Below are 22,700 nucleotides of genomic sequence, written 5' to 3' on the forward strand. Positions count from 1 at the left end.
GTGAAATGCATTGCTACATTTGTTTTTCTCACCTGAAAAGCTTAACCTCCCCTTTCTGTGTGATCTATAAAGATCAGAGGAAGTGGGCGCGGTTTGGATCGGTTGCGATAAAAACAAATACAGAAAAAATATAATTTGAGGACACAACCTGTCCCGGTATGTTTTTGTGTAAAGCAGGATGAATGAAGATGTGTCCAGGAGACAAGCGCCTATTGCCGTGACTGACAGGACTTTGGCCGCAAAAATGAATTTCCACTGAAACTCAGTGTCTTTTACAAGCAGGTTAAACTGAGATTGTCAACTCCAGAGATACAGCCTCTTCAGTCAATGCGAGACGGGAGATGCTGCTGCTTGGATCTGCTAACTGGGATTATTTGATCTGATTTTATCTTGCTTATTAAAAATCAATGTATTGATCAGATATAACAGCAGGCTGCTGTCAGACACTGGGATTACTTGTATAGTATTTTAAACAACGTTGTAATAAACAATACACTATAATATCTGCATGTATTTGTTTCAAAACCAATCAGTGATAAGGATTTGTGTCTGTTCTCCACAAATGGGACTATTGTAATCTAAAATCACTGTGAAAATGCAGACATTGGTCTTGTTTGTATTACTGGAAGTTTGCTTACAGGTAAGCACATGCATCTGTTCATGTTTTATATGTAAATATGTCATATGTTCTTTGCACATTATATTACATTTAATTTTAATTCCATAATTAAGTGCATCATAAACTAGTTTGATGTAAAGTTAGTCCTTATTTGAAATGATCTGATATGAAAGGGGATGTATCGAGTTATGTGTGCATGGCTGTGTATCATTACTTGCAGCAAGAGCAGGTTTTAATATATAGTTGAAACTTAGCACTGATTAAATGATTTCACTAATTAATGATTTGTAATTATGTCTTACCTATAGTGCCTATAGTTGTGTATGTATTATTTCCTATTAATCAAAATCATTAACACAAAATAAGTAATATTAATAATGATGATGATAATGCAAAATACAAACAGACATCTTTAGAATATGTTACTGTTTGAAGGTCAATTCATCTCCTGAGTGTGATCCACACAATATTCTCCAGAGGGATGAGGTGCAATGCCATAAGCTTCTCCAGCTGCAGAAGAGGAATTCCTCTGAAGTGGGACTACACCAGGCAGGTACGGCCAAGGAGACTTTTTAGGAACAGTACAGAGTTTAAGACAAGCTCAAGCAGCAGAGTTACAATCAGACAAAGAGGTATCTGAGAAGAAGCTGACATGCTTGTACATTTCTGGGAGCACAGGTTTGGGATCATTAGGTTTAGGAGAGGTCATCCAAATCAGTCTGAGAGATGATCTATCTATCTGTGTATCTAATATATATATGAAAATGGTTTTAATGGAAGATTGGTGGAAAGGATTGAATCTTTAGGATGGGAGAGAAAAGTAGTATCTGTTGGCTGTGTCTGTGATCCAAATTTGTGATCCAAAGTGAAGTTGATTTTATTCCCATGGACATCCCAAAGCATGGTTGCCTTGCTCAGGTGGGAGGTGGTGTTCAAGACAGGGCCAACAGTTGTGCCATGAATAGTCAAGACTTCCTTCCATTGTATCCCAAGGATCTGGACAATAGTGTCTTTCTAATAAAAACATAATTAGCAGACACTTCTTCATAAGGCTTTTGATGTTTCTTTCTCTGGAGTCAGTCTTTCATGTTTACTCAACAGGGGTCAGAGACCTTCTACCCAGCATTCAATTGAAATTATTATTATTTCTTCTTCTTCTACAAAGCCATTCTGCAACATTTACGTGAAAGTGTGCCGTGTTTAATGAGCTAGTGTCAGTCTGTTTCGAATTCACCTTATTGAATATTGAAACTGAAAATCTGCAAAGCATATTCTCAAAGTTTGCTTGTATTAAGACCTGGGACCTTAGATAATGAAAGCCTTGCTAGACATTCTGGTATTAATGTCTCTAAAACAGATGTTATGCACTAGCTCCACCCAGTGGGATTCCAGTTAACTACAGTTTTGCGAATGGAACAAGCTTTACAGAGGGGTTGTGTCATTAGCATGGGACAGGGAAACATTGTGAAGACTTTGCATTACCATTGGCTTTCCATATATTATAATACCAATCTGGTCTCTACAGTTAAGTGTAGAGAAAGGAAATTCAACAGCTAATTAAGGTCAGCACCAAACTGATATAATACCTTCTCATATTAACTTTTGTTGATACTCCAGTCCCGTTACTATGTACCTTTAGGGGCTGTGTTACTCGAAAGTCATTCATATTATCACCCCTGTGATTGCACAGCAGCAGTATAATATTGGATAATATTGTCATTATTACGGATTGAATGTGATGTAAGTCTGGTTGAATGTGATTGTGTTATGGCGACCCCTGGTTGAACGCTATCTTTGTCGCCCAGAGTGTGAGGGGACGTGGGACGGTCTGAACTGCTGGCCGGCCTCTGCTGTTGGGAAGACTGTGGCCATTCCTTGTCCCCATTTCCTCGTTGTGATTACAGGGAAAGAAGGTAAAAAAGAGACCCAGTCCATGCTTCCTTTTGAAGGTTATATAACAAGGTTAATAATTCATTACCAAACACATGCTTAATTAAAGTGATGAACCACTGGCTTTGCTGCACAATATTTGAATTGCAAAGCATGGAAAACTGTCCAGGTCTTAATTACTTAATTGAATGGTATATTGCTTTGTTAGGTCAATTAAGGATTCAATAAAGCAATTAAGACCTCAGTTGGAACAAAAACCATCAGGGCAGTGGGTACTCCAGGACTGCTTTGAAAACCCCTGCTGTAGGAGATGCACGTAAAACTCAAAAGCAAACCAAAACAAGAACCAAGTCAAGTTTCACATCCAAAAGCACGTCTCAAAGAGTTCATGTTCTCCTTTAGCATTTCTCGTGGATGCCAAACATAAAGACAGCCTTTTAGTAGTCTTGCAGTAACCGTTTTCGGTCTACATGCAAATCATGCGTTGTGCTGTCTGGGTCTGTTGCAGGAGTGGTGTACAGGAACTGCACCAGAGATGGCTGGTCGCAGGCCTTCCCCCAGCACGAGATTGCCTGTGGATATGATTTAATACAGGAAGATCTTCATAATCATAACAACATTTCTGAAGTATGTTAAGGCTTATTATTCATGATCATGTTTGCCTGCTGTATTGATAAGGGCTTGTGTAGGGCACTGTATAGATAGCGCTGGGGATTTGAATCTTAGATGATTTGCACTAGGCTCTACGATTTCTCTGTCCTCATAGACCTCTGAGTACCTCCACGTCCTAAACCTGTAAATTAGACCCTGCCCTATCCTCGGGGAATCTCTCTCTATACATCTTGTATTCCTTGACTCCTTCTCTGATGCTTTTTAAACATGTCCAAAAACAAAAGCGGTAGCATGAAACAAGGAGAGCACATATTTATTTTCTTTCTATTTAATGATCACTAGTTTCACCAACAAGACTTGAACACCTGGAAATAACGCATAACGTGTCATGATTCAACTCCTGCTTCCTCCTCTTTCTCCTCAGAATCCAAAGTACTTCCTGCATGTGAGAATCATGTACTCTGTGGGCTACGGCATATCTCTCGTGTCCCTGATCATAGCAATTGGCATTCTCAGTGTCTTCAGGTGAGAAACCGCTCTTTCGCATGCCTGTTTACAGATGATTTGTGGATTGACGGTGTGGTGTCCTTGAAAGGAACTGTGAGCCTGCAAAGAAATTCTATAAAACGGGATAGAATATTTATAAATGGCTTAATAAGTGTTTTAACTTGTTCATATTATGAAGTGAAACTACCTGTGATGCTTCGGTAGATCCAGCCCTGCTCAGAACACAGTGAGTTCCCCTCTATAGCAATAGTCTTCCCTCAGAGGTGACATCACTCCTCCATTTTGATCTTCATCTGATCAATGGAGCAGGTCGGTTAGAACACCATGACTTGGCATGTAAACGGTCCTCTTCTGACCTGCTGTGTTTCAGGAAGCTGCACTGCACGCGGAATTACATCCACATCCAGCTCTTCGTGTCCTTTGTTCTTCGAGCGCTGTCCATCTTTGTGAAAGACTTCGCTCTCTTCTCTGCCGAGGACATGTATAAGTGCCACGTCTACCCGGTAACTCCAATTTCCCGAGTACCGATTACTTGTATGTAACATATCATTGATAACTCTGACGTGTAGTCACCTGTTGTGACTGCTGTCCTTCTCTCGTTGCATCCCTCAGGTGTGGTGTAAGATCGTGGTGGTGTTCTTTCATTACTGCATCATGGCCAATTACAGCTGGTTGATGGTTGAAGCTCTCCACCTCCACACCCTGCTGGTTTTCTCCTTCTTCTCGGAGAGGAAATATTTCTGGGTGTATATCGTTTTTGGCTGGGGTATGTTTCTTGTTATTTTTGGTTATATCGGAAACAGCCTGGGGTGAAACACTGGAGTCATCAGCCGGATCCATTTATCTGTGTGATGAAGAGAACAGGACAATAATTGAATGCACACTACAGTTCTTTATTCATTTTGTACTCGTCTGTCTTGAAGCACCGATGGTGTCAATATTTGAAGATCACTATCTATCATCTCTGTGGAATGAAATATTATTTTTAGTCCAGGATGAATAATGTTATTATGGGGAGAGTTGATCGAGTAGTGTAAAGACCCCAAAGGGGCGGGGTCAAATTCAGCTACAGCCAATCACATGTTGTATACAACCAAAAATAGTTAAAGAGAACAAATGGGAAAAGTTTTCTCTGTTCAGGCTGTCAGACCTTCTGGGAATAAGATTCAGAGGGAGAAAGATGGGTTAAGAGGTATTGAATTAATAGTGACACACGTGAAGGAAGTTTACTTTATTTGTATAGTGTCTGCAAAGGTATTGGCTGGTATTTAATTCAATTGATGTACTCATAATTTCAAATATGTTTTTCCTTCGAAGCATGTTTACCACTTTGCTGAATTGTCTGTGTTCTTCCTGTTTTTCAGGCTCACCAATGTTATTTATTATAGCCTGGTCAATAGCAAAGAAATTACTTGAAGACATAGGGTAGGGTTTTACTGTTTTATCAGATTATTTTTCATATTTGTTTCTAAATATTTCATTTTAATTATATATATTTTTTTCCTTCACATGTTTGAAGATGCTGGAACATTAAGATAAACACTGGTATCTGGTGGATAATTAGTGGCCCTATAATTACATCCATAATTGTAAGTAAAAATAAACAAGGTTTTTAATTCATAGAGATTCATAACCACAAATATAACATTTTATCACTCTCTCTTCAGTGTTGTGGGAAATGTTTGTGATCTGCATGGATTTTGCTCTGAAATGTTTTGTGCAGATTCATCACTACGGGCACTAGAACTGCTGGGTGCTTCTATTTGTAATGACAGTTTAAGATTCAGGTGATATTTTGATATGCAAGAAAGCATAAACATTATATGAAGTCAAAATGGCTGCAGTGTGAAAGCAGTAAAATGTAACATTGACCATTACCCACTCACACTACATGAGAGAGACCAGGTCACGAGTATATAATGTGACTTGATACATCAGCACATTTGCAGCTGATTGTTTTTCTCTTATAACGCCTACCCTTCATTATAAGGATTGTGTATGAGTGGACATGTGCTTCCATGTTTTTGATAGTATTTTGATAACATATATGCATGAGTGTAAAATAAAGGGACACAATATATTGTAATAATTGAGACTAATAAGAGACTGAATGAATGGGATATTGACATCACACTCTTCATTTATGGGTTAATCGATCACAGGTGTATGAGATGGTATTGAGATGTGATTGTATGTGAATAATTTTATCCTGGTGAAGATTGAAACATTGATTTGAGTTTGCCTTAATAACATATTCTTTTGGAACATATACGCAAGTGTGTGGGTACTAATTTATATTTATTATTTTCGGTTTTGGCCTGACACCTTATAAGATTTGGGATTTCAATGCATCTATCCTTCATATCATGATCATTTGAATGATTATTTTATTTTATTTTATTTCCAGATTAACTGTTTTTTTTTTTTGAGTATTATAAGAATACTGGTACTCAAACTGAAGACTCCGGATATCAGAGGAACAGATTTTTATCAGTATACGTGAGTTTACGCTCTATGTAGTTTTTTATTTGGCCAGTTCAGATATTGTGTATTTATTAAGACGTGTTGTGCACACCAGGCTTTAATGTTTAATAAAGTAGGGCAATTCGGTTGATGTCCATGTTTCTAGAAGAACAATGTTATCCTTCAAACGGCATTTGGGCATTTCTGACTAAAGGGAAAACTGTCAATTTCTATACTTTGAAATATGGAATTACTGTGTTGATTACAGCCTGCAGGATGTGCATCTGTTTCTTGTAAGTCAGTCTGGTCGTAAACAGAGAAATTGAAAATGAAAAATGAAAAAATCCAACCATGGGCAAACCCTGTTCTGCTACATCAGCTAGGACAAACAAACCCCACCAGCAGTTTGAGATCTCAAAGCAAATAATAATAATAATAATAATAATAATAATAATAATAATAATAATAATAATAATAATAATAATAATAATAATAATAAACTTTATTTTATATAGCGCCCTATCAAAAATAACATAATATAAATACAAAAACAAGGAAAAGCATAATCATAAAAGCCATAATCATCATAAAAATGTCTTTCTAAATAAATAAGTATTTAAATCAGCTTTAAAAACCCTTAAAGAAACTGAATCCCTGATTTCAAATAGAATAGAGGTCCATCATTTGGGGGCAGAGCAACAGAAGGCCCTGTCACGCATGGAGCACAGCAGTCTAAAATCATCAGAATGAAGGTTACGAGTATGTCATGAAAAGTGTTGATATTAACATTTGTTTGTATTAAAGGAGGCTTGCCAAATCCACCCTTCTGTTGATCCCTCTGTTTGGCGTCTACTACATCCTGTTTACGTTCTTTAATCACGATGTCAGGTCTTTACCTTGGTTATTCTTTGAACTCGCCCTGGCATCAATTCAGGTAATTCATTCATTACATTATTATTGACTATTAGTGACTAATTAAATTCAGCTTTCATTCAGATGTGCTGATTGTTCAGAAACATGGGGTTTCTGCAGTGCTCTCTGCCTGTGGATCTCTGTTCCAGCTGGTGTTAGAAATCATTCATACGCGTGGACTCTAGATTCTTTCCCGTCTTAATTGAAAATGTATCTACTGAACACACTTTTATGTTGTTGCTTTTTAAAAGGACATTATCTCATCCGTGAGAGCCCTGTCACATTGTTTTCACTCCATATAATTCTCTCAAAAGTCTTGGCTTGCAGGGAGCGACATAGAAGTGTGTTTGTATTGCGCTGTCGTCCGGCTCTGCTTTGTAGAACATTTAAATGTGCGAATTGGCCTGGTCCCTGGAGTAACCTATTTCATGGATTGTAAGGAATACATCACATAGCATATTAGAAATAGAACATTTATCGTAAACTCTGTTCCATTTTCAATTCTCACTTCTCTGTTTCAGGGGTTTGTTGTCGCAGTTCTCTACTGTTTCCTGAATGGTGAGGTAGGTTTCTTTTTCTAATAATTCTCCCTTTGAAAACGCATCAACCCAGGAAATAATAATAGACAAGAATAGATGTATATGTATATGACATTACTTTGTCTGCGACAGTACTTTATGCATAATATATTATCAATTATGTAATATGTTTATGGTAAGTATGCAGCTTGGTATCCAATTTTCTTTTGTAGGTTAGTCTAAGCATTAGTAATATTAAGGTTAGCAGTCTGCATCATAAGCATGTTAATGTAACATAGAGTACTATAAAACAGGAATATGCTATACTGCATTGTGATACACTGTACTGTAATACATGATATTATAGACTGTAGAATAATGTGCTGTATTGTGCTGTACTGTACTACACTATAATGTTTCCGGGAATTTGTGTGTGTGCATGCTTGTATGCTTGTGTTATTGTTATTTATTTGCTGTGTGTGTTTATTGTGTGTCTAGTTAACACATGCAATTCAAGGCTGGAGTGGTTCTCACAACACATCAAAGAAGATCAATACAATCAGCCTGCAGTGAAAGTAATCTTTGTACCTGTGAATTGACGTGACCTCGGGGCACAGTGCCTGACTGTTCACTGAGTGACTGAACAACGCCTGCTGATAAAGCGTAAAGCAGCAGATCCGTAGTTGATATGTAACGCATCCTTCTGTTTTTCCCCTCTCTCTCAACACACAAACTCGTGGCCCAGTTTAATTGATGTTGGCACGACTTCATATTCTGAGCACTACAATAGCAGGCCTGCGAGGTGTCATTTGTAATTGCGCTCGGCAGTAAAACAGGCCCGATTTACATTCGGTGTGCCGCGATTGTGAGGCCCGCGCTGGATGGAGCAGCGCGTGCGTTTGGAAGATACTTACCGATACAATGGCTTTTCTTCGCGTCCATTCATCAGGCGTGTCACAACTTCAGCTCGGAAATTTGTTGTGTGTGTTGTTTGCAGCATCGCACACTCTGTCTTAATCTCTCCCTTGCTGGGCAAATTGGCTAAATAAGCGTTATTGTTGTTCATAATTGTCCGGCACAAAAGAATTTCAGGATTCATTAAGCCCTGAAAAAGCATGTCAGAGTCGGTAATGAGCTCTTTCTGCTGAGATTTTGTGCTTTTTCCAAGGTAATCAGTCAAATTAGCCTACAAAGGTGATTTTAGCAACGGTAAACAAAATACAAAGACATTTTGCATTCTTCCCCCCTTTTCAAAGCTGGGTGTGTGTCTCCCAACAGGAATACAGATTGGAGGGGCTGCACGCCTTCACATTCTCACTAGAACAAAGAAAAGTAAAAATAGTTAATGAAACAGTATTGTGTGATTTTCATTTTCATTCGTTATTTCCCGGTGGTTTCCCATATCGTCACGATTGAACTATTAACTTGTCGTTTATTCGGTTCATTTTCAGTCTAGCATTAGAGGATTAGACAGAAGTACTTGCTTGCAATAAAGAGCTATGTTTGGACACCATATGAAGATTGATCTGTGCCTTTCCTTAGTGTGGGTGCGCTGCTATAAAAAAGGTCTGAGAAACAACCCCTCCCTAGGAAGCGGCGGATGATTGATTGGGCCAGTCTCTGTTTTGATTACATTTCACCTCCTCTGGCTACACGGTGTCTCGCCTGGCCCATTAAAGACCTGGATTTCCTATTAGCTACTAGACAGACCATCTGAAAGCAACAGCAGACCAGCGGTGGCTAAAACTGGGGTGTTTGTATGTTTCCTACAGTGCAATCAAACGGGTTGATCTTTATTTACTAGCTATGCTTAAGGTGATGGATTCCCATTTCACCAAGAGAGGTCACTGTGGAGGCGTTGCTCTTCCACATTGTCAAGACATCCTGCCCTGGTTTTATTCATTTGATTCATCGCTTTTAAAGAAATCCTAATAGTCAGGGGCTGCTCAGAGGGGAAGTGGTGATTTTAGGTCACATTGATCATGTTCTTAATTCACAGATTGTGTTCTTCAGTAAACTGGCCAAGCTTTGAAATGAACGAGTCGATGAATAAACGCATATTTTAGATGCCCCTTTTGTATTGACCAGTAGGACACAACCCTGAATTGTCAGTGAATCGGGTGAAACTGAAATAATGACTGTAAACAAACAAGCACAACCAACGCAGTGCATCGATGTGCTCTCCCAGGTCCAGAGTGAGGTCCAGAGGAAGTGGAAGCGGTGGAGGCTGAAGCAGCGTCTCCATGGCCAAGCCCGGCCCCACCAGAACTCCATCAGCCACAGCGGGGGGGCGGTGACCCAGGAGTCCCTGCTGACACGGGACCAGAGGAGCCCCGGCCAATGGGAGTCCAGCCTGGTGTGACGACGCCGACCGCCGGCAGCTCTGGCACCTACAGACCGGGCAGGAGACCGTTGGAGAGGACTGTCCTGTTGATGGCATCACGGCAGTTGTGCAGCATCATGGCTGTCCCTTTCCTGCACTGGATGGATGTTAATCTAAGCAACAAAACTATATTTATCCAGATGCTAAACTGTGTATAAAGCTCTTTTTAATAAAGGGCAGCAGCAATGATGTTGGGGGGAAAAATGAATGGAGAAACTACTGCATGACATCATTGTGCATCCTCAACATGTTGTGAAGAACAGAAAATATGACGGCAGTGTGGCACAGCACAGGGCTTCATACCAAACCATTCCCACTGGATCGACGGGTAAATTTGAACATGGAATGATAAGAATTCCCAGAAGAAGATTCTCATAAACTGTATTTCTATTTTTCTTTACTTCATGAAAGTCCTTCAGGCTCTGGACACTGAACCAGTAGAAAGGGAGAAACTGTGAGCATCATTAGCAGTCATGCTTTAAAAAAACAACTGGCGTCAACACTTTTTGATCTATTACCCGAGCACCTTGAGCTCTGTTTTGTATTCTTCAGAAGTACTGCAGGATTGTAGCTGGGCTGTGCAACTGGGATCACTTTGTCAAGAACCGGACTGCGGCTCTCGTTCCTCGTAACCAGATATCCAAGGAAGAAGTTAAATAAGTCCCAAGAGCTCATATAGAAAGACCGAAAAAGAAAAAAGAAAAGCTTATATATTGCATATTTGTTTATTTGTTAGATTATTTTCCTTGTGAAATATGATCTATGATACTCATTGAGAGATATAAACCCAGGGTATTGATGTGTATCCTTAGCGTTTCAGGCTGCAAGGTTTCTACAGCAGAAGATTATATTCATATGTTTCTTTAGTATAAGTATATTTTAGTTATGTTTATAATATATATATATATATATATATATATATATTATGTATAAATAATATATTTATTCTTTATTTTAAATGGCAAATAAATCATGTCTCTCTTTAGACCTCAGAAGTGGTATTACTAGAATTAAGTTCTATAATTGTACAATATAGCAAATATTTGTAAGAGTTCGACAAATTGCTGTTGTTTTTTTTATTCAATGACGAATGTGAAATTGTATTTGTTTTATTATTTTTTAATCATGTTTAACATCACCCACTAAACCATGCCAGAGGTTTCTGTTTATTATATAAGATGATATAAAGTATAATATTTCTAATGAACTGATTTTACAGCTCTGGCCATTTTTAATGTTATTTCTCAGTCCAGACGTTAATAAATGCAGTCTTACTCTTTAAATATTATTGTATTATTGGACTGCCTGTTTCATAAACATTTATTTACACTGTTTCACAGTAACTGTGGTACCTACATGTCCAAATCATTCCTGCTTCTAAATTATTTTCAAGGCAGTAGAAAGCACAAAGTGAAAATCAGGCAATTATGATATCTCTTGTTCTGTATTTCATATATTACAAATTTATCTCCAGATTGCATGCCAGCAGTAGTCATGCTTTCTGAAGTGACGTGGCCAAACCAAAAGGCCTACCTAGTGATTTATGCATCACTTACATAATTACAAGAGAAAACAAACCTGAGCAGTGCACACTTCTGGGAAACAAATTTGACCCTGCTTTAGTTATAGTAACTAAATTCCTACTTTTTTGTGGCAATTTGTATTGATTCACTTTTATTAGGCTTCAATTCATACTTAAAAAAAAATCTGTATTGGTCACATACATAATCTAGAATGAACGCGGATTAAAATGTCTCAATTTATTTGTCCATTTCCTACTGTGCTCTTTTACTCCAGATACCATTGTGATGGGTGCAACAACAGAACAGAAATAAATAATGGCACACGTTTAATACAAAAGATGACTTGGGTTACAGATGTGTTGTCATATGCAGTCGCAATCAGAAATGTTAAAAAAAAAATTGAAAATATCTATTTAAAAGTAATTCATATTCCTATAAATGAGCCTCCATATCTCCTACATTTCCAAAAAGCAATACAGTATGTAAAGTCCTGCATTAATTAACAGGCAGTCTCTTAATTGTGGAGATCATCAGATTGTGAATGCCAGTTTGTGGAGAAAGCTTCTGAAGAATAATATGCCAACTTGAACAGATCCCAGATGTCACAGAAAAGGTGAAACTGTTCAATTCAATTCAGTGGTTTCCTGAAGTTTATGAAGGTACCCATTACATGCACAAGCAGGTTTGTAGATCTATCGGCCATGTCTCTCTCACAACGAGAGAGAGATCTGTATTGCACAATCCACAGACACGTGACATAAGTCATTGCATGTTTTGTAAAGGTGTAGTCTCGTGGACGTACACAGTACATATATGTGTGCTGCGTGTCCAGAGCGAGGGGAGGATTGCACTAGTATTTTCCTCGCTCTCCCGTGGGCAGCAGGACCATGTTGTGGATGTGATGCCCACTCATCCCGTTGATGAAGAGGAGGAAGACTGCGGTGAACTGACACCAGAAGGTCAGGGTGAAGCCCAGGAGGCTGGCCTGGCTCCTCAGCAGCAGGACGAAGCCCAGCAGCCCGGCGGCCGCCAGCACGGCGGAGAGGAGGACCAGCACGGACCCGAAGGCCCACCTTCTCCTGGCGTCCTGGCCCTCGCACACCTGCGACATGACCAGCAGCTCCAGGCCGAAGATGGCCGCCACCACCGCGAATGACACCACGGTCCTGCAGAAGACGAGCCGCACCGGGAGGCCCTCGATGGCCGCCTGTGTGAGGTCAGTGGTGCAGTTGGGCTGGGCGCCGTCCTCTGTGGTGCAGAAGTACCAGAGTCCAAACATCTTCCCGTCGGAGAGCAGCCAGTGCCCGTCGCACACCGCGATGGAGGACAACACGATGGCCATTGTGATGCACAGGACGATCAGGCCGCGTGTCACAGTCTCCAGAAATTGCATTTGTGGTTTCGGGCCGGGATGCACGCCTGGATTCTGGAATAAGAAAAGAGAAAAGTACTTTCCCGTCCTTTTCATTTCTTATATATTACTTATAATTATATTACTTCCTTATTTATTATATTTTGATTATATTGCTTATACCTGTAATACATGACTTTCAGAGTTGCATTATTGCTTCATCGCTGCCATCTAGTGGGAAAAAAACTGATCTGATTGGAAAAGTCACCTCCCTTCTTCAATTCTGAAACGACTGAATATTGTTTTTGATCTTCTGTCCCCTGTTCACTCTCCAATCTCTAACTCTGTAACAGCCTTGGTGGAGAGAGAAGATATTCAAACTGATTCTGGGGGACCACGATCACCCAAATGGATGTGTGAAGAAGAAACGTTGTCTCCCCTTGACTCGATTGCAAGATTATGAAATGTGATCAAAACAAACAGTTTATTCCACTAATTAGGAGTGAAAGAGTAAATAGTCACTGAGTCTGCAGTTTACAGCTACACAAAACTAGTGCGTATCAAATCTGAATGTTAAATAAAATTACATATATATATATAAAGGTAGAATTAATCTGATGTTTTTTTATATCTGAATTACTTATTTTTGTGTAGATTGTAACTCAAAAATAAGTTAAATTTGAATATAACATAAATAGTCCATTATTAATCCACATTGGGATAATGTCAATGTGAAGAGAGAAGAGATTACAGACTGAAATCCACAAATGTAGGGATGAATCAATTTCCTTAGAAACTATGTTACGCTTGATATCAGATTTGAGACCAGACAACATCTGAAGAAAAGTAGAGTATTCTATACCTCTGCAATAACTTCGAAGCTACAGATATTACAATTCGATGATATGTATCAAAACGAAATGCACAATACCTTAATTTTTATAGCTGTCATAGTGGTGGTCTTTGCCTGCTGAGCAGTCTTCGAATTGAGGAAAACCAGCAGGAGAAACGTGCAAATGAGGAGAGCAGACTCGAGTCAAAGGTTCAGTGATAGAGAGCTGGTATATAATTAACAAACATTGTAAGACAATGAAAGTTTACAGCTTCGACCGACTGCAGTGGAACATTGTCCTCCTGCTGAATCAGCAGGAAGACATATCTGCGTTTTTGGCCGGTGTTGTTAGCAAACTGATCACGAAGCAATTTTGAGGCCGAAAGAGGAAACGGCGGACTCTACGTGAGGGCAAACATTAAGATCCTTTGTTGTTCTTCTTTTCTTCTGTGATTTGCAAGACATTTCTGCTGCTGAGGGGTGGCCCTTTCTCTCAGTGAGTCAGCTGTGATTTATTCTCCGTGCTCTCTAATGCACAAGCACAGTCCTGTGACCATTAGGAGGCGACCATTAGGGTCTCTGATCTCTCACCAGCCAGGGAAGTCCTTTTCATTCGTGAGGATCAGGGCTCTGGGGGTAATTTCCAAGTATGTGATCACAGCTGTAATTCTATTTGTGGTCCAAAAAAACACATTAGGAGATCATACACTATGCAAGACACATACAAGCTCATTGCAATTACAGTAATGCGTCCATTATTCTTCCACAAACGTGTTCCCAAGCCAGACCGCAGAAAATAACAGGAACAGGAAACATCTTGAGGTTGCTGTCATGGTTTGCTATCAGGCGTGTGAAGTTGGTTTGCTCATCTACGGAAATGAATTCTGCTTTTCTTGGCAGCGAATGTTTTTGCTAAAAACACACACACTTGAATATCACCAAATAAAACCACAATACATTGATACAAGAAATTAAACTTGATATGATTTCTATACAGAGAAAAAGAAATAGCATCAAAACCCTAAGTTTATTGAATACATGATTGAATTTGTGATGTCAGCAGGTGATTAATGAAGGGTGTGTTTCTTGACCTTCCTCACGGCCTCAAAACCCACCCCGTTATCTGAAACCCAACCCTTTGAATAGATTGACTCCGTGCCAAATCAAATCTGTTTGTGCAGTACATAATGAGACTGATTTTAGAAAGCATCGAAGATGGTTTAATTTGAAACCAGTTGCTGCAGAAATGCATTTCAATCTTACTTCAGTAACAAAGTCTAAAACTGTTTTCTTATGGGTAGGTGTGTATAATCAGTGTTGAATGTCATGCAATACAAGCACTGATCTCTCATACTAATACGTATAAAATAATAATTTAATATTTCAAATACTAGTTAAAATGTGTGATGTTTCCCATTTCCCATTTCCCAGATGCTACTACACAAGAGTCAACAAGCTCCCGTTCTCATGGTTCGTGGAGTCACTCGATTCCTGTTTCTCACAGGAATTTAATGTCAAATAATATTCCAGACCAAAAAAAAATACTCAAAAACATCAAAATACTATGAAATTACTTTATCGGTTTAAACCAAACAGTACAACAAGAACCAGTTTTGAATTTCCGTGTAGAAACTGCTGGTTGATGGTCTTTCGGTCTCTGGTCGCAGACACCACAATCTCAACGAGACGCTCGGCCTTGATCACGTCACGCGTCTCGGCCGCCACTGTTTTAAGGCATCGTAGGTTTACGGCAGAACGCTGACCAGATGGTTTCACTGCGTTCAGGTACCATGGCTTAACGGACGTGCTTGTTCCAGTCAACAAGTCTTTACAGCCCATATTTCGCCTTCAACGCCTCCACTTTCTCGATGTACGTCTTCATCGCCTCCTCTTTGCTCATGCCTGTGGTGGAAAACAAACACACGATTACACCCGAGGTCATTTTCTTTAAAGGGAAACGCTGAAACAAAGTCAACGGGCCTCAGACATTTCTAGGCGAGAGAAGTACGGCAGACGGGTAGGAGAGGGGTTGATAGGGGAAATATGGCCGTGAACATGTCCTTTATCTCCCAGTTTTTTACTTCTTTTATTTTCTTGCAACGACAAGGAATGTCCTTGAAATGTGTTTGTGTGCGTTACTGTCTATATAAACTGCCGGGACCCATCTTGCACGCAGAGATCTCGACCTGTGGAGGGAAACTCGGTCCGATTCCTCTCCCTGCGATCGCTTGAGCAATAAAGTGCTTTGGATAACTCCGAACCCAAACTCAAACTGAAGTCTTTATTCTTCGACACTCAACAACATGGTTAACAAACGTTTGCTGACATTCGGGAAGGGCACGGTGACCTAATTGGTTATTTTGGAAAAACGACTGCTGCAGCAGTCATGAAGGCCAAGAGTGAGCCAATCCTTTATTCATTAGCTTAAATAAAGGGGTTTTATATTTTGGTTGTTCTAATCCTTTAAATGGAGGACAATGCATACTGTTTTTGATTTGGTTAATTGATAACTTCAGCATCTTAAAATAAATTGCCTCCCAAAGAAGAAAAGGCGATTGCTTTGCTCCAGTCGCTTCACAAACGCCAGCGATATTCAAAACGGCAGAAACCAGTCAGTGTGCGCTTCGGTACAGACCTTTCCGTGCGTCCCAGGCGTCCCATTTCACTTTCCCAGACAAGTCAAACAAACCCGGGCGTGCTGGAGAAGAAAACAAAAAGTCAGTCAATCCCAGTCTTCGGAGGTGATCTCACATCTTACCGCCTGTGCGTGAAACTCTGTCCTGGGCTCATTAACTCCACAGGCGCACAATCACTCATCCTGTGTGGCTCATCAGGAAATTACAGACCACACGGAAATTTGCCAGTCAGGATAATAGATTGTCTAACGAACGCCTGCACACATGAGCTCTTATTTCAAAGGCAGATCCACCACATCACACAAGCACTCGATTGAGGGCTGCAGGTTTCTTTGTCGAGGTTAGCCTGGAGTTTTTAGTAGTTGTACATTAGCACTTCAACACACACGTTCAAAAAGATAAAACGCTACTTGGAGTGCAAATCAATCACAAAAATAATAAAAACAAGGAAAGCCATATAATTGCATAGAAGCTAAGAATGGCAATGGCTTGGTGAAAGAGGTCTGCAAAACAAAAACAGATCTGCACTTGCCTGTGGACAAATACCCCCCCCCGCCACACACACACACATCTCTGTGGTGCAACGGAGAACAATAGACTCTTCCACAAAATGCATCCCTCCTGCGTTGAACAATACCGCCCCCTGTCAAGACCAATGTTCACTACACACCTCATAATGTGAAAGTGACAGTTAGCTTCAGTTAGTTACAGCAGGATGAATGGTCTAATCCCTCCCCCTGTCCCTGCACACAACATGAAAAATAGTGTAATAAAAGGCATCCAGCACCACCACATACCTATGTTGCAATCCCCCACCGTGGCCTGTTTGTATAAAGCATAGATCTCCAGCACCTCCGCGTCAGAAGGCTTTGTTTTCAGGTTCTTCACCTCCTCCGCAGCTTTTTCAAAGTCAGCCTTTAAAACAACAATAATAGAAGAATCCCATGTGTCCCTTATCTTGAATTGCAATCTTAAAATAGACATTTGCACGTGTATGGAGGCGGAACAAGGCCTACAGGCCAGAGAGAACAATCCAGCAGAGAACAGAACAGTTCCACCAGCAGCACAAAAAGGTCCTGAACTACAGGACAGTAACACCATAAAACACACAGTTGACCAGGCAAGAGGTTTAAATAAAGTCTGCCCTCTCTCTCCAGCTTGCACCAGATCCAGTTCACCAAGTCAAGATCATACTTCACACGTGGAAATCTAAATATACACGGATTTTAAAATAAAGTATAAATGTTAGTACATTTTAAGTGGGTAGTCTTAACACGTTTCACTTTAGATCAAGCTCATAATAGCACACTTTTACATAAGAAATGTTCACTCCCTTCAAGTTAACGCTTGTTCTACATTTCTAAATGATGAAGTTGTGCAATGGAGGCAGATGATTTGCTAGCAACCCCTTGCAACATTTCTGGTCAAAATGGGCACCATTCCCACCTGCCACCCACACTGAAAAAGTATCGTATTGCGGGGTGAGGAATTGGCTTCAGGCTAAAAATATAGTGGGATAAAATCAGATTATACAAGCTGAAGAAAAAAAAAAATATATATATATATATATATATATATATATATATATGTTCAAGCATCGCAATGACTCCTGCAGATCGCCCTCAGGGCCAAGCACCAACAGCCTATCTGATTATCATTTTACATAATGGCGTTGGTCCTAAAGATAACAGTAAAGTAGTGGACGGCTTTTGCAGTTGCTGTAAACGTTTCTTGCAGATGCCCTATCAAAGACACAATCTTATCACACAGGACATCCTTCATTCTGTAGGTTTCCTATGAAGGCGACGTTAGGAGGGTTAGGAACTGCAGCAGCACGCAGTTGTAACGCACTGTCAGCGGGGTGGTGCCCGAGGACGCAGCCCACGAATGAATCCCTGCAGATCACAGATGGAATGTGGAATGTGGAATATGGAACGCAATGCAAATGTAACATAAGAACTCTTGCATTCTGGTTACCAAATAGGAAGTATAATTATTATTATTGTGCACTTTTTATTTTATTTTTATGAACCGCATATATAAGCGGCTATATGACTTGGTATTTCTCACAATGACGTGCCCTCTTTCGTGACAAAAACACGCACACACCCCGTCAGTTTGATTGACAAGTGCCATGTATCCGTCAAACGCACACACCCCAGACACACATCCATACCTGGGACATTATTCCTTCAGTTGCCGTTGACAGGAGGCCCACTCGCTATGACCGTTGCACAGGCGTGTTTGCTGCCGCTTCCTGGCCTCTAAAAAACACACAAGGACTCAGCAGTAGAGCCCGCCCACATGGCCGCATGGCTCTGTCATTGGTGCGCAGGATAGGATTGCACGGCTCTCATTGGTGCGCAAGATAGGACCGCTCGGCTCTCATTGGTGCGCACGATAGGACTGCTCGACTCTCATTGGGTCTCAGGATAGGACCGCTCGGCTCTCATTGGGTCTCAGGATAGGACCGCTCGGCTCTCATTGGTTCTCAGGATAGGACCGCTCGGCTCTCATTGGTGCGCCGGGCAGCGAGGTGCCGTGGGAAGCGCCGCAGCCTGGGGTGAGAGACCGCAGCCAATGAAAAGCAGCCAAGTGAGAGTGAGGGGATGTGCGGGACTTTGCGGGGGCATGAGTTCAGCTCCACCGCATGAATAGCGCCATTCACTGCCCTGGCCGGTGCATGTCAGCCTCCATTTAGGGTGTCTTTGTCCGAGAAAGACGCAGTGACGCCATCCTCGAAGAGCCCGGCACAGGGAGGCCCATGTGCGCCAACACGTGAGCGCAGCGCTTGTTCAGATAACACACATTGCACCCATTCAACCAATACAATGGTGATGTTGAGATTAATGGCGTAGTAGGTGGCTTTGTGTGTTGGAAGAGATCTCCCTCTGAATGTGCTGCATTTTGCACACACAAGCTGCCGCTGACAGCCATGTTTCCTACCGATATCTGACGGGGGACAAGAACCGCTTGGGATTGTTTGAATGCAAATGTTTTATGGTGCGTTCATTGTCTGGACCTAAGTCCTAGGGGCGGATGGTATTTCAGAGCACTCTCAATACAGCCCGGATCTGAGATGTTTTTTGCTCTACAAAAGCGCATCCCCGGCCAGAACCTCCGATCCCTTGCGCATGCGCGTCCAGAGACGCACTTTCTCCTGCAGCTGCTAAATCATTAGGGCCTCAGGCGAGGGATTTCAGTGGTAGGTTATCCTGGTCTTGCGGAGAGCATGCTCTCCCTTTATTGTTGCAACCAAGTTTTCTTTTACTAAATCCAATTTTAATACACGTATTTATTCTTGATGTCAAATATGCATATAATGTCAATTATACGTGAATAACACGTCACACTGGATGTTTAAATATAAATGATGCCACTCCCCTGTGGAAATAGGCGTGCACTTATTAGGATATGTGTTTTAAACTCAAGCATACGTTTGATTAGTTACCCAGATTGAAGATGCCGTATGTTTGCATGCACACATTTGTGTTAACTGTTTCTTTTGTAAATACATATGCAACTTCAATATTAGGAAGGCGTTTCTCTCACAGTGGAAATAGTGGTTTGTGCGAGAATTGCTTCTTCATTTAAATATGCCCATGGTTGCCATTTCCGCTCTCGATTGCTCCTGTCTGGAGGTGCAACGGGCTATTGACGCCGAGTAGGAAGAAAACGCGAACCGATGAAATAAAGTTCCCCTCATAACATTGTGCAATACTGCTGGTGCATTAAATCAGCCTTCAAGTCAAGAACAACACCACCTATCCGTGTGTTTTAAGTGCTTCTGTAGATCTAGTTTATACATTGAGGTATTGCTTGTACGCATGTGGCGATTTGCACCAATTCGCCGAAAGGTATGCATCGATAAACTGTAGTTGATTTAGTAATTTCGCTTCGTTTTCTCTCTGCAGACGTCAATGTCTTCAGGGGACGCAGTGCTGACGGTGCGTCTGGTGCGATCCTTCGAGCACCGCAATTTCCAGCCCGTCGTTTTTCACAACGTGGACCTGCACCAGTCTGTGAGAGAGTTCATTACGTTTGTAAGAAAGGGTAAGCATGCGTCTCAATCTCTATATAACCATCCTGTCTTAGAGTAAGTGTAACTCAATGTGTAGCATCCACTCAGCATGTAGGATCAACCATGTAGAATTGAGCACAAGGGCAGTGATGTTCAGACTGTACAATGCACTAGTTAGAGCTCATCTGGATACTGTGGACAGTTCTGGGCTCCACACTTCAAGAAAGATATCGCTGCTCTAGAGGCAGTTCAGAGGAGAGCAACCAGACTTATTCCAGGTCTGAAGGGAATGTCCTACTGAGAGACTGAGGACCTGAACCTTTTCACCCTGGAACAGAGGAGACTACGTGGGGACTTGATCCAAGTCTTCAAAATCATGAAAGGCATCGACCACATCAAACCAGAGGAGCTTTTCCAGATCAGCAGGGACACACACACCCGGGACACAAATGGAAATTGGGCTTCAAGGCATTCAAGACAGAAAACAGGAGACACTTCTTCACACAGAGAGGCGTCACAATCTGAACAAACTCCCCGGCGATGTGGCTGAAGAGACAATTTGGGAACATTCAGAAACAGACTGGATAGGATGCTTGATCACTTAGTTAATAATGGACACCAAACGAGCACGATGGGGCGAATGGGCTCCTCTCGACTGGACACTGTCTTATGTTCTCATGAATAAGTATGTTTAACCCTATGGTTTAGGTCGTGCAGGGCAATACTATTGCAGTTTGGGTATGAAAATTCAGTCCTCAATAAGGCAGTTCTAGGAAACAAAGGCAAAATAAAAATCCAACCCAGGTAGCAGGTGTTTGTTAACCTTTTCTCTTTCTGCCACTCAGATGTTTCTACAAGAGTGGGACTTCCTCCCCCCTTTAAGAAGTTTGGATATGGTAGGTGCCATTTCAGTCTTTCCACACCATACCACAGAGGCATTTCCCATTTGTGCTACAATAATTATGGAATTATTACCATGACCACTATAAGTTCACCAGCGCCCAAGAGCTGAAAATGTTTACCTGATGAGGAGCACATTGGTACAGAGCCTCAAATTCAAGTTGCATCATACATCTCTGGCATCATAGGGATATGCTTAATAAGCCACTTCATTATGTAGATTGCTTAACCATTGACAGGCGATGCGTATATTTATAAAACTTTAAACTTATTTTAATTGTTACAAAGATAATTTATGCATTTAATTGCTCTTCTGTTTGCAGATACCATGAAGATAATTCACCAGGCACATGGAGCAAAGGTGAGGCGTATTCTTTGAGTGTTGAAGAGATCTGCAGAACCAGACCGATAACAAGCAAAATACATATGTTTACAAAGCTGTTTCATTATTGTTAGAGGTTTAAAATTAGCTGTGAAATGCTGTAGATCATGAATGAACTGCATTACTAACGTCCCTTGTGGATAACAGTGCTATGACTGGCAATGGTACCATTCAAAATACCTTTTCACCTAGAAAGAGGAACTATCATTTGATGCTGCTAAATTATTCCCTCGGTCAGCTGATCAGAATAAAATGTGACATTGAACTACTATCTGTTGAAAGCAGTGTGCGTCAAGGACCGTTTGTATCTGGTTGTGTGACGCATTTTCTGTATGTCCAAGCTTGCCCACCTGTTTCAAACCCTACATGAGCTGCCAGAGCCTCACTGTGCTTCTCCTTTCAGACAAATGAACTGGTGATGAGCTTGGAAGAGGACGAGAAACTCTTGTTGAAAGAAGACCTCAGTCTGAAAGCAGCTGGAGTTGGTAAGAACAGCTTTGTGTTCAGGAATGGTGTAATTGTAGGTGTTCAAGAATTGGGAGCTCAGTGCGGGCAAAACATAGAAGACCTATACAACTATATAACTTCAGAGGAGAAGAGCACTTTTTAATTTACATAACATAACCTTCTCTCTCCTTTTTGTTTTTCTCTTGCAGCACATGAAACCGAGTTAGCTTTCTTCCGGAATGAAGATTATCAAAAATTCAAATCAAACCCTAAAACCAGCTGGTGAAGCCTGAGATGTGGCCGATGTGTTGGAGAGGCGATGTCATTAAATGCAAAATGTATTAAAGGAACAATATACTTAAATTTGGGGAGTTTTTCCAGACCCTGAGATTGTGGGTTTGTACATTTTATTTCAGATTAGGTTTTTTACTTATCACTTTGGGTTATGGTTGTTCACAGATTTTTATTTTTATTGAATGTAGTTATTAAAGTTTTAAAATTACTCCTGTGTTCTTGCTTTTCCTGTTAATTGATCACAAAAATCTCAGCTATCACCATGGCAGAATACTAAAGTACAGTTGAGAAAACTGCATTTCTTTTTTATTCCAACTTTGAATTTAAAAAGAAAGGTAAAAATGCTGTTTCATTGCATAATTTCCATCTTTGTATTTAACTAAAATACCATTTGAGTTGTATACACTGAA

The 22,700-nt window shown here is 40.7% G+C and overlaps 4 protein-coding genes across 7 annotated transcripts; 2 read left to right on the plus strand and 2 right to left on the minus strand.

The window, feature by feature from the left end:
* Positions 1 to 156: 156 nt before the first annotated feature.
* sctr (secretin receptor) lies at positions 157 to 11,187 on the plus strand. Its single transcript, XM_066688114.1, has 13 exons — positions 157 to 640; positions 1,055 to 1,172; positions 2,425 to 2,532; positions 3,018 to 3,136; positions 3,546 to 3,646; positions 3,999 to 4,131; positions 4,241 to 4,394; positions 4,993 to 5,053; positions 5,148 to 5,217; positions 6,036 to 6,127; positions 6,896 to 7,025; positions 7,525 to 7,566; positions 9,710 to 11,187. Exons 1-13 carry the CDS (start codon positions 596 to 598, stop codon positions 9,881 to 9,883), a joined length of 1,347 nt encoding a protein of 448 aa, XP_066544211.1. The 5' UTR covers positions 157 to 595; the 3' UTR covers positions 9,884 to 11,187.
* A 553-nt stretch (positions 11,188 to 11,740) lies between these two features.
* On the minus strand, positions 11,741 to 14,141 carry tmem37 (transmembrane protein 37). Its single transcript, XM_066688115.1, has 2 exons — positions 13,710 to 14,141; positions 11,741 to 12,853 (listed from the first exon to the last, which is right to left on the minus strand). The coding sequence occupies exons 1-2, from the start codon at positions 13,728 to 13,730 to the stop codon at positions 12,278 to 12,280; spliced, it is 597 nt and encodes a 198-aa protein (XP_066544212.1). The 5' UTR covers positions 13,731 to 14,141; the 3' UTR covers positions 11,741 to 12,277.
* A 1,029-nt stretch (positions 14,142 to 15,170) lies between these two features.
* On the minus strand, positions 15,171 to 18,554 carry dbi (diazepam binding inhibitor (GABA receptor modulator, acyl-CoA binding protein)). Its single transcript, XM_066688116.1, has 4 exons — positions 18,423 to 18,554; positions 17,044 to 17,161; positions 16,246 to 16,308; positions 15,171 to 15,512 (listed from the first exon to the last, which is right to left on the minus strand). The coding sequence occupies exons 1-4, from the start codon at positions 18,429 to 18,431 to the stop codon at positions 15,439 to 15,441; spliced, it is 264 nt and encodes an 87-aa protein (XP_066544213.1). The 5' UTR covers positions 18,432 to 18,554; the 3' UTR covers positions 15,171 to 15,438.
* A 290-nt stretch (positions 18,555 to 18,844) lies between these two features.
* c16h2orf76 (chromosome 16 C2orf76 homolog) lies at positions 18,845 to 22,498 on the plus strand. Of its 4 annotated transcripts, none has more exons than XM_066688121.1 (6): positions 18,845 to 19,249; positions 20,161 to 20,299; positions 21,113 to 21,163; positions 21,491 to 21,528; positions 21,953 to 22,034; positions 22,206 to 22,498. In XM_066688121.1, the coding sequence occupies exons 1-6, from the start codon at positions 19,142 to 19,144 to the stop codon at positions 22,280 to 22,282; spliced, it is 495 nt and encodes a 164-aa protein (XP_066544218.1). In that variant the 5' UTR covers positions 18,845 to 19,141; the 3' UTR covers positions 22,283 to 22,498. The 4 variants fall into 4 exon arrangements, with proteins under 4 accessions (XP_066544218.1, XP_066544219.1, XP_066544221.1 ...); XM_066688122.1 differs by having other exon boundaries at positions 18,851 to 19,451; XM_066688124.1 differs by having other exon boundaries at positions 18,851 to 19,024.
* The last annotated feature ends 202 nt before the right edge of the window (positions 22,499 to 22,700 follow it).

Source organism: Amia ocellicauda, chromosome 16 (genome assembly GCF_036373705.1).
Source record: "Amia ocellicauda isolate fAmiCal2 chromosome 16, fAmiCal2.hap1, whole genome shotgun sequence".
NCBI classification, from domain to species: Eukaryota; Metazoa; Chordata; class Actinopteri; order Amiiformes; family Amiidae; genus Amia; species Amia ocellicauda.